Source organism: Otolemur garnettii, unplaced genomic scaffold, assembly GCF_000181295.1.
Source record: "Otolemur garnettii isolate 467f Iridium unplaced genomic scaffold, OtoGar3 scaffold00105, whole genome shotgun sequence".
Lineage (NCBI taxonomy): Eukaryota > Metazoa > Chordata > Mammalia > Primates > Galagidae > Otolemur > Otolemur garnettii.
Genome location: NW_003852500.1, coordinates 1,909,823 through 1,924,448, shown reverse-complemented (window position 1 = coordinate 1,924,448; position 14,626 = coordinate 1,909,823). Strand labels below are relative to the sequence as shown.

The 14,626-nt window shown below is 44.3% G+C and overlaps 2 protein-coding genes across 2 annotated transcripts in view; one reads left to right on the top strand and one right to left on the bottom strand.

Annotated features, from left to right (window-relative positions):
* Positions 1-8,374, bottom strand: part of CUNH19orf44 (chromosome unknown C19orf44 homolog) — a 23,986-nt gene extending 15,612 nt beyond the window's left edge. The window contains exons 1-3 of the mRNA XM_003796528.3: positions 8,360-8,374; positions 6,540-6,658; positions 2,431-3,196 (exon numbers count right to left, since the gene is read on the bottom strand). Coding sequence (XP_003796576.1) covers positions 2,431-3,195 — 765 coding nt within the window. The 5' untranslated portion in view covers position 3,196; positions 6,540-6,658; positions 8,360-8,374. The remainder of the gene's footprint in view (positions 1-2,430; positions 3,197-6,539; positions 6,659-8,359) is intronic.
* A 364-nt stretch (positions 8,375-8,738) lies between these two features.
* Positions 8,739-14,626, top strand: part of CALR3 (calreticulin 3) — a 26,969-nt gene continuing 21,081 nt past the window's right edge. Inside the window, exons 1-3 of the mRNA XM_003796527.2 lie at positions 8,739-8,829; positions 9,019-9,120; positions 14,318-14,521. Coding sequence (XP_003796575.1) covers positions 8,739-8,829; positions 9,019-9,120; positions 14,318-14,521 — 397 coding nt within the window. The remainder of the gene's footprint in view (positions 8,830-9,018; positions 9,121-14,317; positions 14,522-14,626) is intronic.

The following is a 14,626-nucleotide window of genomic DNA, read 5'->3' as shown; positions in this document are numbered from 1 at the left end:
AAAAAAAAAAGGAAAGGCAAAACAAGTAAAAGGCAAGAGAAGAGAGAAGAGAAGAGAAGAGTTGTGTTGGTGAGATTGTGGAGAAATCGGAACCCTCTTTCTTTTTTTTTAAGATAAAGTCTCAAGCTGTTGCCCTGGGTAGAGTGCCATGGCATCATAGCTCACTGCAACCTCCAACTTGAGCTCAAGCAATCCTCTTGCCTGTTTTTCTATTTTATTGGGGGGGGGGAGGCGTGTCTTGCTTTTGCTCAGGCTGGTCCCAAACTCATGACCTCAAGCAATCCACCCTCCTCAGCCTCCCAGAGTGCTAGGATTATAGGCATGAGCTACCGTGCCTGGCTGGAACCCTCATGTATTGCAGGGGGAAATGTAAGATGGTGCAGCTACTGTGGAAAAATTTGGTGGTCTCCCATCAAGTTAAACATAGAATCAGCATATGACCTAACAATTCCACTGCTAGTAATACACCCAAAAGAACTGAAAATATGGACGCAAATATGTACTTAGACACAAATGTTCATAGTAGTCAGCACCACTGGTAAGTGGTATCATGAAAGATTCCCATAAATGTTCATAGCAGCACTAGTCACAACCAAAAGGAGGAAACAACTCAAATATCCACCAGCTGAGAAAAGGGTAAACAAAATGTGGTCCATCACACAAAGAAATATTACTCAGCTATGAAAAGAGAAAAACTATTGACACCTCCAACAACATGGATGAACTTCAAAAACATGATGCTGGCTCGGCGCCTGTGGTTCAAGCAGCTAAGGCGCCAGCCACATACACCTGAGCTGGTGGGTTCAAATCCTGCCAAACAACAATGACGGCTGCAACCAAAAAAATAGCCAGGCATTGTGGCAGGCGCCTGTAGTCCCAGATACCTGAGAGGCTGAGGCAAGAGAATCGCTTAAGCCCAGGAGTTGGAGGTTGCTGTGAGCTATTATGTCACGGCACTCTACCCAGGGTGACAGCTTGAGGCTCTGTCTCAAAAAAAAAAAAAAAAATGATGCTGAGTGAAAGACATCAGACATAAAAGCCAAGTCACATCCTATGTGATTCCATTTATAGAAATGTCCAGAACAAGCAAATCCATAGGAATAGAAAGCAGATTGTGGTTTCCAGTGGGTGAGGGAAGAGGAATGAGTGACTGCTTGCAGGGAGAATGGGGACCAAAGACCCCATTCTTGGCAAAGGAAAGCACCCCCAGAAAAAAAGGAAAACTAAAAACCAAACTGAGTGAGTTGGAACAAAAAAAAGTCAGCTAGTTTACATTTAAGCTAGCCATTGCTAGCAAGCTTCTTGCCTTTTCTGAAATTCTAGCCTGTTGGGTATATAGTGCACTGAGCACTCTGAGGAAGGTAATGGCCATAGAAGAGATTATGGCAACTCCTAGAAAAGATACATCTTCTAGGGCTTTTCCTGCCCATTAAACAGGCAAAGGAGATACCCATTGTGGAGATTTGCATTTGTCTGGGGCAGAGACCAAGGCAGTAAGTAGCTCCAGCTCTGAGATATGGGCAGAAGAGTTTATATCCCTCATAGCAGAGGAAAATCTTCTGTAGTGGTGATGGGAGGAAAATGCCTCCCTCCCACCAATCCCTAAGGAGATTTAACGCTGGTGGCATTTTACTCCATAGAGAACTAGTGGAACTTAACACCTTCATAGAAATCTGTGTGTATGACCTCAAGCAGGAGGCTCTCCCAATACAAGGCTCAGATTTCAGATTATTGAAGGCTACCTTTAAGGCCAATACTAATAACAACAGGAGCTGATATGATCAAACCGAGAAACTGCTGATGTCTTTGTTCTCTCCCTCATCTTACCCTCAGGGCAAATAGACTTCAATTAAATCAGAGTGGACCAAACACTCTGGGCCATTGCCGGAATCCCATGACGGGCAATGGACCACTGAGCTCCCACTTTTAATTCTACTCTGTCTCTTGTTTTTCTTTACCATCGCTCCTAACTTTATATTTCTTCCATTGATCACCGCTGTTTTCCACAGGTCTCAGGGGATGCTGCTCTCAGGGCAGGACCCCAACAACTGCTAACGGGGACAGGCTCTCCTTCTGGGATGATGGAAATGTTCCAAAACCAAATAGAAGTGTTGGTTGCACAACATTGTGAGTGTACTAAATGCTACTGAATTGTGCACTTCAAAGAGGTTAATTTGTTATATAAATTTCACCTTAATTTTTTTTAAAAACAGAAAGAAATATCACCTTTCAATGGTGCCTCTGATATACAGACATGGATCACCAATGGAATGATCACTGCTGGTGTGCAATCTACACACAATGTTGTCCTGTGGCATATACAGTTACAAGTTACAGATATTATGAAACCTCCCAATGTGTCCAAGACAGTCCCTCATGTTAGCAGTAAATGCTATGGCTTTGTTAAAAATTAACAAATTAAAACTTTACTGAGGATAGTTTTATTTGTTCTTTCTTGCTTACTTGAGTGCTGGTGAAGCCTTGATTTATAGCTGTTTTTTCAGGTCTAGAAGATTCCATCAAGCTTCCCAGCAATGTTTTCATATCCTCTTCATCACTGTCTGGAAAATCAAATTTTCTAGAAGGCTCTTTGTGTTTGGGTGTTTCAGGTGTCCTCTCTTTCCCAACAGGTACTTCAGGGAATTTATTTTCAACAGGTGGGTTTTTTTTCTTTAGAAACCTACTAATCTTCAAATTCTGTGCATTACTCTTGGCCACAGGAAGTTCACTGGCTTGTTTCTGGGAAGTTTTTCCTATATTCTGTGAAGAAAGTTCAACTGTTCTCTTTGGGGGCATTTCATCTGCTATCTTTAGAAGACTGGCATCAGTGGTCTTCGAGTCAGAGTCAGTGTCAGACAAATTAATCTGTACCTTCCGACTCATGATTTTAGTTTCTATCTGAGCTAGCTTCATGAGCGCAGCATTTGCTCTGACCTTCGAGGCAGTGGTTGGGGGTCTACCTGAGGCAAGCCTGGGCCCACTTCCCAAGAGAGTGTTCTCATTCAGGAGTAAGTGTTTTTCATCCATATTTTGGTTTCTTTTTAGAAATCTACCATGGCCAGGTGCTATTTTGGTAAGACTTCTATCAATTTTCAAGTTTCTGATTTCTTCCATCTTTGAATCGTCTAAGGAAATATCACTGAAATCACCAAATATATCGTACACTGGACGGCTGGCTTTTCTTGCTAAAGCCATTCTAGGGAGAAAATGAAAACAACGTTGGTATTTTGCATTCAACGGCTCCTACCTAGCTAAAGATCACACTGCTCTTTGTAGCCTATCCATAGCCTTCCCTTTAAGCCCAAAGATGACAATGAAAATAACTAGACACTTGGTACCACTTACTGAATTCAATGCCAGGTCTTATATGAGACATGTTATACTTAAACACAACAGCCAGTGGCTCGGTGCCTGTGGCTCAAGTGGCTAAGGCGCCAGCCACATACAACTAAGGTGGCGGGTTCGAATCCAGCGTGGAACGGCCAAATGACAGCTGCAACCAAAAAATAGCCGGGCATTGTGGTAGGCGCCTGTGGTCCCAGCTACTTGGGAGGCTGAGGCAGGAGACTCACTTGAGCCCAGGAGTTGGAGGTTGCTATGAGCAGTGAAGCCATGGCACTCTACCCAGGGGGACAGCTTGAGGCTCTGTCTCAAAAAAAAAAAAAAAAAAACACAACAGCCAGCACTTCTCCTGCCCTGGCCACACGTTTTAGCACTCTGCTCAGTGCTTGTATTATGTTCTCATTTAATCCTCACAGAAACTCAACGCTGTGAGTTGGTTACTGTCATGCCCCTCAGGAGGTAGAAGAAATGAAAGCCCTCACAGATATGGTCACTGGTCAAGGTCACCCGACTGGTAAGTACTTGAGCCAAATTCAAAGCTCGAGTCTGATTCCAAAGTCCCCACTCTCCTGCCTGCATTCATCCCCTAACCCCTGCTCTCAAGCCCTACCCCATAGTGGGGGTCCTCCTTTACCAAGGGCCTTCAGCTCTCTAACAGAGAGCTGTCAAAACACAACTTCTGGTAAGGTGCAGTGGCTCACACCTGTAATCCTAGCACTCTGGGAGGCTGAGGCAGGAGGATCACTTGAGGCTACGAGTTTGAGACCAGCCTGAGCAAGAGTGAGACTGCCTCTACAAAAAATAAAAAAATTAGCTAGGCATAGTAGCACATAGCTGTAGTCTCAGCTATTTGGGAGGCTGAGGTAGGAGAACTGCTTGAGCCCAAGGGTTTGAGGCTGCAGTGAGATGATGATGATGTCACTGTACTCTAACCTGGAGGACAGAGTGAGACTCTATCTAAAAAACCAAACCAAAACAAAAATAAACAAAAAACCACAACCTGCAAGGATGCCTCAGATGTACAGTACATTTGGCTCTAGACTACTGCAATATAGCAAATATTACAGTAAAGCAATTATTACCAATATCACAAACTTTTTGGTTTCCTATTGTATGTAAAAGTTATGATTACACTAACTGTAGTCCATTAAGTAAGCAAGGGCACTGTATCTTAAAAAAAATGTACATATCTTTTTTTTCTTTTTCTTTTTTTTTTTTAGAGACAAGAGTCTCACTTTGACGTCCTTAGTAGAGTGCCATGGCATCACAGCTCACAGCAACCTCCAGCTCTTGGGCTTAGGCAATTCTCTTGCCTCAGCCTCCTGAGTAGCTGGGACTACAGGCGCCTGCAACAACACCTGGCTATCTTTTTGTTGCAGTTTGGCCAGGGCCAAGTTTGAACCTGCTACCCTTGGTATATGGGGCTGGCGCCCTACTCACTGAGCCACACCCACATATGTGGGTACCGCCCCACATATCTTGATTAAAAAATATTTTATTGATTTGGATTTCAGACTAGATTTTTTAAAATGCTAAAAAAATGCTGACACAGAGACATGAAAACACATACTGTTGCCCTGGATGGAAGTAGGCTACAGACAGAAACTACCCACCCCACCCCTATGCCAAATGAATGCCACATGTTATGTGCATATGCTGATGGACATTTTTCTGGGTAGAAGGGCCAGACTTTCTTTTTTTTTGAGAGACTGAGTTTCACTCTCTCACCCAAACTAATTGCAGTGGCACTATCATAGGTTGCTGTAGCTTCCAACTCTTGGGCTTAAGCAGTCCTCCTACCTTAGCCTCCCCAAATACTGTGATTATAGCCTTGAGGTACTGCGCCCAGCCAATTTTTTAAATATAAGTATATATCAAGTACCTTTTCACTAAAAATTATGTTCTAGGGTGGCACCTGTGGCTCAATGGGTAGGGCACAGGCCCCATATACCGAGCGTAGCAGGTTCGAACCTGGCCCAGGCCAAACTGCAACAACAACAAAAAAATAGCCAGGCATTGTGGCAGATGCCTATAGTCCCAGCTACTTGGAAGGCTGAGGCAAGAGAATCACTTAAGTCCAGGAGTTGAAGGTTGCTGTGAGCTGTGACACCATGGCACTCTACCAAGGGTGATAAAGTGAGACTCTGCCTCTTAAGAAAAAAAAAAAATAAAATAAAATAAAATAAAAAGTATGTTCTAAATGCTTTTATAGTAAAAAATTATTAGTTATTTATCTGAAATTGGAATTTAACTAGAGGTCTTATATTTTTATTTTCTGTCTACCCCCCTTTATCTTTTATGACTTTCAAAGCAGAGCTCAAATGATTTATGCAAGGAAAAAGAGTATTTAACCCAACTCTTAAGATTCTGTACAAGCTGGTATGATAGTTCACCCTGTACTCCCAGCATTTTGAGAGGCCAAGCTAGGAGGATTGCTTAAGGCCAGGAGTTTGAGACCAGCTTGAATAACACAGTGAAACTCTGTCTCTACAAAAAAAATTTTTTTAAATCAGCTGGCAACCGGGCACAGTGGCTCATGCCTATAATTTCAGCCCTCTAGGAGGCTGAGGTGGGTAGATTGCTTGCTTGAGCTCAGGAGTTCAAGAGTAGCCTGAGCCAGAGTGAGACCACCTTCTCTACTAAAACTAGCCAGATATATGAGACAGAGTGAGACTCTGTCTCAAAAAAACAAAAATTAGCCAGGCTTAGTGGCATACACCTGTAGTCCTAGCTACTTGAGAGGCTGAGGCAGGAGGATTTCTTGAGACCAGGAGTTCAGGACAATGAGCTATGATTGTGCCACTGCATTCCAGCCTGGTCAACAGAGTGAGACCCTGTCTTTTTTTTTTTTTTTTGCAGTTTTTGGCCGGGGCTGGGTTTGAACCCACCACCTCTGGCATATGGGGCCGGCGCCCTACCCCTCTGAGCCACAGGCGCCACCCGAGACAGCATGGCTCAAAAGGGTAGGGCGCCGGTCCCATATGCTGGAGGTGGTGAGTTCAAACCTAGCCCTGGCCAAAAACAGATAAAAAAAAAGAGACAGTGTCTCTTAAAAAAAAAAATTAACGACAGTAACGGCAGTATTTGAATCATCTGCATAATAGGGTACCTTTTAACTGTAAAGATGTGGTGAACTTCTGTTCCCTAGAACACAGTGCTTCACACATATACAACACTGGAAGAACTGCAAGAACTACCTTTGTTAATTGTTTGTAGCCAATGCTCAGGAGGTGACTCAGCCCACTCTGTGTATTAGAGGGAAGATCTGATTACCAATGTAGTTTTCCTGAAACTTCTTCTAACTCTGAAAGTTTCCCTAGGTTTAAAAATAAGCCAACAGAAGAGAAGTTGGTTAAGGAGTACAAAAATACAGTTAGGTAGAAGGAATAAATTCTAGTGTTCAATAGTATGGCAGAAAAATTATAGCTAAAAATAATTTACTATGTATTTCAAGATATCTAGAAGAATTGTAATGTTCCCAACAAAGAAAAGTAAATGTGTTGATAGATATCCCAGTTACACTGATATAAGCATTATGCAATGTATACAGGTATCAAAGCATTACACATATCCCCAAACTATGTATAACTACTACATATCAATTAAAAATAAATCAATGGAAAAATGGTTAAGGAAGAAAATTTGATGTTAGGTATATTTTACCACTATATATAAATATATGTATTTATTTTTAAACACATAGTTTAAAATAAACCAATGGGCAAAAGATGTGAAGTTATTTAACACACACAAAAATATATATATGAATAACCAATAAGCACATGAAAAGATGTTCAACATCACTAGCCATTAAGGAGACGCAGGCCAGGCACAGTGGCTCATTCCTGTAATCCTTGAACTTTGGGAGGCCAAGGTAGGAGGATTGCTTGAGGCCAGGAGTTCAAGAACAGCCTAAGAATGAGACCCTATCTCTACCAAAAATAGAAAAATTATCCAGGCATGGTGGTACACGCCTGTAATCCCAGCTACTTGGGAGGCAGAGGCAGGAGGATCACTTGAGTCCAGAAGTTTGAAGTTGCAGTAAGTTATGATGATACTCCGGCATTCTAGCCCCAGCAACAGAGTAAGGCCCCACATCAAAACAAACAAAGAAAAAAATGGAGATGCAAACTAAAACCACAATGAGATACCCTTTCACATCCCCTGAGATGGCTACAATGAAAGATACAGGTAACAATTGTTGGCAAGGATGTAAAGAAATTGTAAAGAAACATCATAAGCTGTTGGGGGATTGTAAAATGGTGCAGCTGCCATATGGAAAACAGTTTGGTGGTTCCTCAAAAAGTCAGACATAGAATTTACCATATGATCCAGAAATTCTATTCCTATGTGGCCCAAGAGAAATGAAAATGAATGCAAATCTTCATAACAGTTATTATTCATAATAGACAAAAAGTGGAAACAATCCAAATGTCCATTAACTAGTGAATGAATGAAGAACTATGGTCTGTCCCTAAAGTGGAATACTATTCACCAATAAAGGAAACATCCCTGGATGCAAGAATCTCAAACATATATTAAGGGAAAGTAGCCTGACCCAAACACCACACTACCACTATTCCATTTGTCAGAATCGCCCAGAAAATGCAAATCTAGATCCAGAAAGATCCGTCATTGCCTGGGTTTGGGAGGTATCTCGTTGGGTCATGGGAAGTTCTAAATCAAGATCGTGGCGACAGTTGCACAACTTTGTAAATTTACTAAAAAGAACAGAGTTGTACACTTAAAAGTGGCGAATAGTACGATACGCAAATGATACCTCAATCAAGTTCTTAAAAATAAACAAAACAAACTGAAAACACTGGCGCCCCTCAGACTATTCAGCTTTTAAAGGCCTCGAAGAAAACACGCTGGAATGCGGTCCCCAGATGGGGAAGCTGAGGCGCGGGACCGCACTCCCGCCGCCCGACTTGCCCAGAGCCCGGAGCTCCCTCCACCCCCATTTCCGGGCATCCCCTCTCGCGAGCTCGAGCGTCCCGCCCGGTCGCCACCACACCAGCTCTGCAGCTCTCCTTCTCCCACGTTGTCCATCAGCTGAGGCGGTAGCGGAGGCCGCCACCGCACTCCAAGCTAGGCGCTCATGCCACCAGGGGACCGTTGCCCTTGGCAACCGCGCCAGAGCAGAAGATACTACACTTCCCGGCACACATCGCGCCCTGGGGACCAATGGTGCCTCAGGTCACAATCGCTGGGCGTCACGGGAGCGGTAGTTCAAGGGCGGGCCCGGCGTGCACCGCGCGCCTGGGACCAATGGTGCCTCAGGTCATAATCGCGTGGTGTGACGGGAGTTGTAGTTCTGGTGTGGGCTCCCCGAGCCTCCCAGACAGCCAGGAGCAAAGGGGCGATTTACCAGAGGCAGCTTGGCGCGCAACCTTATGGCTGGGGCTGGCGCTCCAGTCTGGGCCATCTGCGTGCTGCGGGTGGCTCTGGCTACCGTCTACTTCCAGGAGGAATTTCTAGACGGAGGTGAAGGGGACGCGCCCGTGGTGGCGGGGGTATAAGCCACCCCACCCCATATTTCCAGATAGCTAGAGTCGCTGTTATCCCCAGGCCCCACCCTGCGGGGTCTGCAGGAGCGAAGCCTTAAGGGCCCCCCTCATCCTCCTCTGGACTCTAACAATTTTCATCTCTAACCGGTGTTGTTTCCCTCCACAGAGCGCTGGAGAAACCGATGGGTTCCGTCCACCAATGACTCCCGATTTGGGCATTTTAAACTCTCGTCCGGGAAATTTTATGGTCATATAGAGAAAGACAAAGGTTAGTGTAGAATCAGGAGAAAATCAAATGTTAAACTTCCCTAGCAACCCGACGTATTCGTAGCACACCCTAACACTTTTTTATTTTTTTAACTGAGACAAGCGTCTCACTTTGTGCCCTCAGTAGAGTGTAGTGGCATCATAGTTCACAGCAACCTCAAACTCCTGGGTTCAAACGATTCTCTTGCCTCAGCCTCCCTAGTAGCTGGGACTACAGGTGCCCAGCCACAACGCCTGGCTATTTTTGTTTTGTTTTGTTTTAGCAGGCCGGGACCGGGGTCTCACCCACCCACCAGCCCCGCAGCATGTGGCTGGCGCCCACTGAGCTATGGGCGCCCAGCCATCCTAACATTTTCTTACTCCCATTTCACGGCAGAGGATCCTAGGGCAAAAGTACAGTCTTTGTTGTTTTTTTTCTTTATTGCCCAAGATCACTTTATAAGCCCTAATCAAATGAGTTTGGGAATCTGAAGGTCCTGACCCACAAAGGGGAAAAGGTGAAAGAGTACTTACCATATAGGGGGTAAACATATTTTTACATCTGTACAGGCAGATCAAGATAAGTAACATTTTCAGTTTTCCTCCCCAAAGCAAATTCTCTGAGTGCCTCCACCCTTTTCCAAGTCAGTAACCTCTTGACTTACCAGATGACCTCTATTCTGGCTTCTCATGTCTGATGATCAAAAGGTGAACAAACCTTTTTTTTTTTTTTTTTTTTTTTTGAGACAGAGCCTCAAGCTCTCCCCCTGGGTAGCGTGCCGTGGCATTACAGCTCACAGCAACCTCCAACTCCTGGGCTCAAGCGAGTCTCCTGCCTCCGCCTCCCAAGTAGCTGGGACCACAGGCGCCCGCCACAACGCCCGGCTATTTTTTTTTTTTGGTTGCAGCCGTCATTGTTGTTTGGCGGATCCGGGCTGGGGATTCGAACCCGCCACCTTAGGTGTACGTGGCTGGCGCTTTAGCCGGTTGAGCTATAGGCGCCGAGCCGAACAAACCTTTTTTAATGTACAGCCAGCAAGCTGCGAATAGTTTTTTAAGTTTTTTTACTTGTTGGGATAAAAAATCAAAAGGGAAATAGTATTTTATGAAACTGTAAAAATTATATAAAATTCAGCTCGGTGCCTGTGGCTCAAGCGGCTAAGGCATAAGCCACATACACCTAAGGTGGCGGGTTCGAATCCCCAGGCCGGACGCGCCAAACAACAATGATGGCTGCAACCAAAAAATGGCCAGGCGTTGTGGCGGGCACCTGTAGTCCCAGCTACTTGGGAGGCTGAGGCAGGAGACTCACTTGAGCCCAGGAGTTGGAGGTTGCTGTGAGTGTGATGCCCTGGCACTCTACCCAGGGGGGATAGCTTGAGGCTCTGTCTCAAAAAAAAAAAAAAAAGTTATATAAAATTCAGTGAAGCATGTGAAAGTTTAGTGTTCATAAATAAAGTTTTATTGGAACCCAGCTCCATTTACATATTGCATGTGGCAGGGTAGAGTGGTTGGGACAGAGAGCATATGGCCTACCAAGTCTAAAAATACAGTTGACCCTTGAACAACTTGAGGAGTAGGGGCACTGACTCCCTTGTAGCCAGAAATCCTCCTGTAACTTTGCCCCAGAACTTAACTATTCATTCACCACTGCTGACCAGAAGCCATACCAATAATACAGTCAATGAACACATATTTTTTATGCTATATATATATATATATATATAATATGCTATATTCTTACAATAACTAAAAAAATTGTTACTAACAAAATCATAAGGAACAGACAATATATTTAGTACTCATTAAGTAGAAGTGGATCTTTTTTTCTACCTTGTCACCCTTGGTACAGTGCTGTGGTGTCTTAGCTCACAGAGACTTCCAACTCTTAGGCTCAAGCAATTCTTTTGCCTCAGCCTCCCCAGTAGCTGGGACTTTAGGCACCCAACCACAATGCCCAGCTATTTTTAGAGATGGGGTCTCACTCTTGCTCAGGCTGGTCTGGAACCCGTGAGCTCAGGGCATTCCACCCACCTCGGCCTCCCAGAGTGCTAGGATTAGAGGTATGAGCCACTGCACCCAGCAGAAGTGGATCTTAACAAAGGTCTTAATCCTAGTCACCTTCACGTTGAGTAGACTGAAGAAGAGGAGAAAGAGGAAGGATTGGTCTTGCTGTCTCAGGGATAACAGAGGTGGGAGAGACAAGGGGCGGCAGGAGAGCCAGGTACACTCAATACATCTTTGATTATAAAAAAATCTGGGCCAGGCGCAATGGCTCACACCTGTAATCCTAGCACTCTGGGAGGCCAAGGTGGGTGGATTTCTTGAGCTCAGGAGTTCAAGACCAGCCTAAACAGGAGTGAGACCCCCCCCATCTCTACAAAAAATAGGAAAACTAGCCAGACGTTGTGGCAGGCACCTGTAGTCCCAGCTACTCAGGAGGCTGAGGCAAGAGGATGACTAGAGCCCAGGAGTTTGAGGTTGCTGTGAGCTATGATGTCATAGCACTCTACCCAGGGCAAGAGAGTGAAACTTATCTCAAAGAAAAAAGAAAAAAAAAAGGAAAGAACATTCATGTAAAAGTGGATCTGTGCAGTTCAAACCTCTGCTGTTCAAGGCTGAACTGTATTTTCTATTGGGCCTTACAGAAAAAGTTTTGCTTGTTACCACCTTCCACTCAACCTCGATTAGGCCTGTTGCACCAATGTTCCCCTAAGTATAGTAGCCTCTGGCTTTTGCTCCTGTATGCATTGTTTCATAAAATAAAATTTGACCCAAATAGTTGGTAAAAATGACAAAAATGGAGTGAAAATAAACAGATCATTCCATGAAATTTATCCAAAGACAGTACTTTCCATTTACAGTCTTTAAGAGTCTTCCTGCCCACAATAATTTTCTTTTCTTCAGTTTGAAATTCTGAGATTTTGTATATTTTGTCTCTTCTTTACCACATGTCTACAGAGAGTATATGTGGGCAAGGCTCTGGGGACACCAGTTAATATGGTACCTTGCTTATGATTTTCTGGGACCATGACATAGGAGCCATGAATGGGAAGATGACCTGAATTTGATTAGACAGAGATGGGAAGTGGTGAAAGAGAATGGGGGTACAAAGGAGGGTGGTGAGATGCAGAGGAGGTAGAGAATCAGATAGCCTTAGGAATTGCCTGGGTAATTCCTAGAGGGAAGGGAAAGGGAGGGAAAAGAGTTGTGGATCCCCCGAGAAACGGAGGGGTAAGTGAAGAGTAGGGAAAAGAGAGGTAAGGTAGTAGGGAGTTCACCCATGAGTTCTGGTCTGCACACATGGTTATAAAATGCCAAGTGCATTGATGATGTTATTCAGTAGGTTATAGTACGAAGAGAACTAGCCAGGTGCAGTGGCTTACACCTGTAATTTCAGCACTTTAGGAAGCTGAGGCAGGAGGATCACTTGAGGCCAGGAATTTGAGGACAGCTTGAACAACATAGTGAGACCCTGTTTCTATTAAAAAAAAAAAAAGTCTAAAATTAGTTAAGGGCAGTGCCTGTGGCTCAAAGGAGTAAGGTGCCGACCCCATATACCAGAGGTGGCAGGTTCAAACCCAGCCCCCGCCAAAAACTGCAAAAACAAAAAAAAAATAGCTAAATGTGGTAGTATATGCCTATAGTCCTAGCTGCTGGGGAGACTGGAGCCCAGCCTAGGAATTTGAGGCTAGCATGAGCTATTATGATGCCACTACACTTTATCCTGAGTTACAGGAGACCCCATCTCAAAAAAAAAAAAAAAAAAAAGACTCAGCACCAGCCACATGCACCAAAGCTGGCAGGTTTGAACTCAGCCCAGGCCTGCTAAACAACAATGACAACTGCAACCAAAAAATAGCCAGTGTTGTGGTGAGGGGTTGTAGTCCCAGCTACTTGAGAGGGTGAGCCAAGACAATCACTTAAGCCCAAGAACTGGAGGTTGCTGTGAGCTGTGACACCATGGCACTCTACCGAGGGACATAGTAAGACTCTGTCTCAAAAGAAAAAAAAGGATGGACTCATGAACACAAAATGCTAAGTTCACTTATGATTCCATCAGGTAAGTTATAAGAATGGTTCTAACTTCAGGTTTGTCTGACATGCTGAGTATAAGCAAAAAATTTGGGATTGAGCCTCCTGGTTACTAGGAAAGGAGGTTGTTGAAGTGAGATGAGTGAGTGTATGACAGAAAGAGTGGTGTGTTCATTAAAAGAGCTATGGCTGTAGCTCCCATTTCACAGCAGAGGATCCTAAGCTCCGTGAAATGGGAGCACCTCAAAGGTGACACCAGTGCAGTGAAGCACTGTCACTTTTCAGGCATGTTCTCTGTTGTGTCCCTTAAGTAGCTATTTTAGGATGAGAAGAGAAGCAGCAAAGACTGGGTGTAGTGGCTCACTCCTGTAATCCCAGCACTTAGGGAGGCTGAGGCAGGAGGATCACCTGAGCCTAGCAATTTGAGATGTGAACTAGGATGCTGTGAACTAGGATGACACCAGTGCACTCTAGCCCAGGCAATAGAGTGAGAACTTCTTTTAGAAAAGAAGAGTTTCTTTTCTTTTCTTTCTTTTTTTTTTTTTTTTTGAGACAGAGTCTCCCTATGTTGCCCTCAGTAGAGTGCTGTGGTGTCACAGCTCATAGCAACCTCAAACTCTTGGGCTTAAGCAATTCTCTTGCCCCAGCCTCCCAAGTAGCTGGGACTATAGGCGCCTACCACAACACCCAGCTATTTTTTGGTTGTAGTTCTCATTGTTGTTTGGCAAGCCCAGGCTGGGTTTGAACCCACCACCTCCAGTGTATGTGGCTGGCACCCTAGCCGCTGAGCTATAGATGCTGAGCTGAGAGTTTCGTTTTTCATTCTGTTGCTACACAAGCTTCATTCTATATTCCCACCCCATGGAATATGAAGGAAGGCAAAATTAACCTTTTTACAGTAATTGTCTATTTGTCATTCAAAGTTGAAGCATTTTTGTAACTTAAAACATAACAGAGGTATATTAAGCACAAAACATCCAGGTGCATGAAATAGAAGTTCTGTGCAAGCAGAGAGCCCATTAGCAGTGTGCCCATTGTGTACTAGTGTATAAAGTGGGCACCGGATCAGTGAAAATGATTAGGACATTTACTGTTGGGGGTAAGGCAAGTGCATCGGTTTAACTTCCCTGCATTACAGAGTACAGTGTCATTCCTAACCCTTCATGAGTGGTTTTTGTTTAAAGGTCTGCAAACCACTCAGAATGGCCGATTCTACGCTATCTCTGCACGATTCAAACCATTCAGCAATAAAGGGAAGACCCTGGTCATTCAATACACAGTGAAACATGAGCAGAAGATGGACTGCGGAGGGGGCTACATTAAGGTCTTCCCAGCAGATGTGGATCAGAAGAACCTGAATGGAAAATCACACTATTATATTATGTTTGGTGAGTCTCTAGATAGTGTAACACAGCCATTTGTAGTGACTTTAAAAACCCACCCACTGGCTCGGCCCCTGTGGCTCAAGTGGCTAAGGTGCCAGCCACATACAC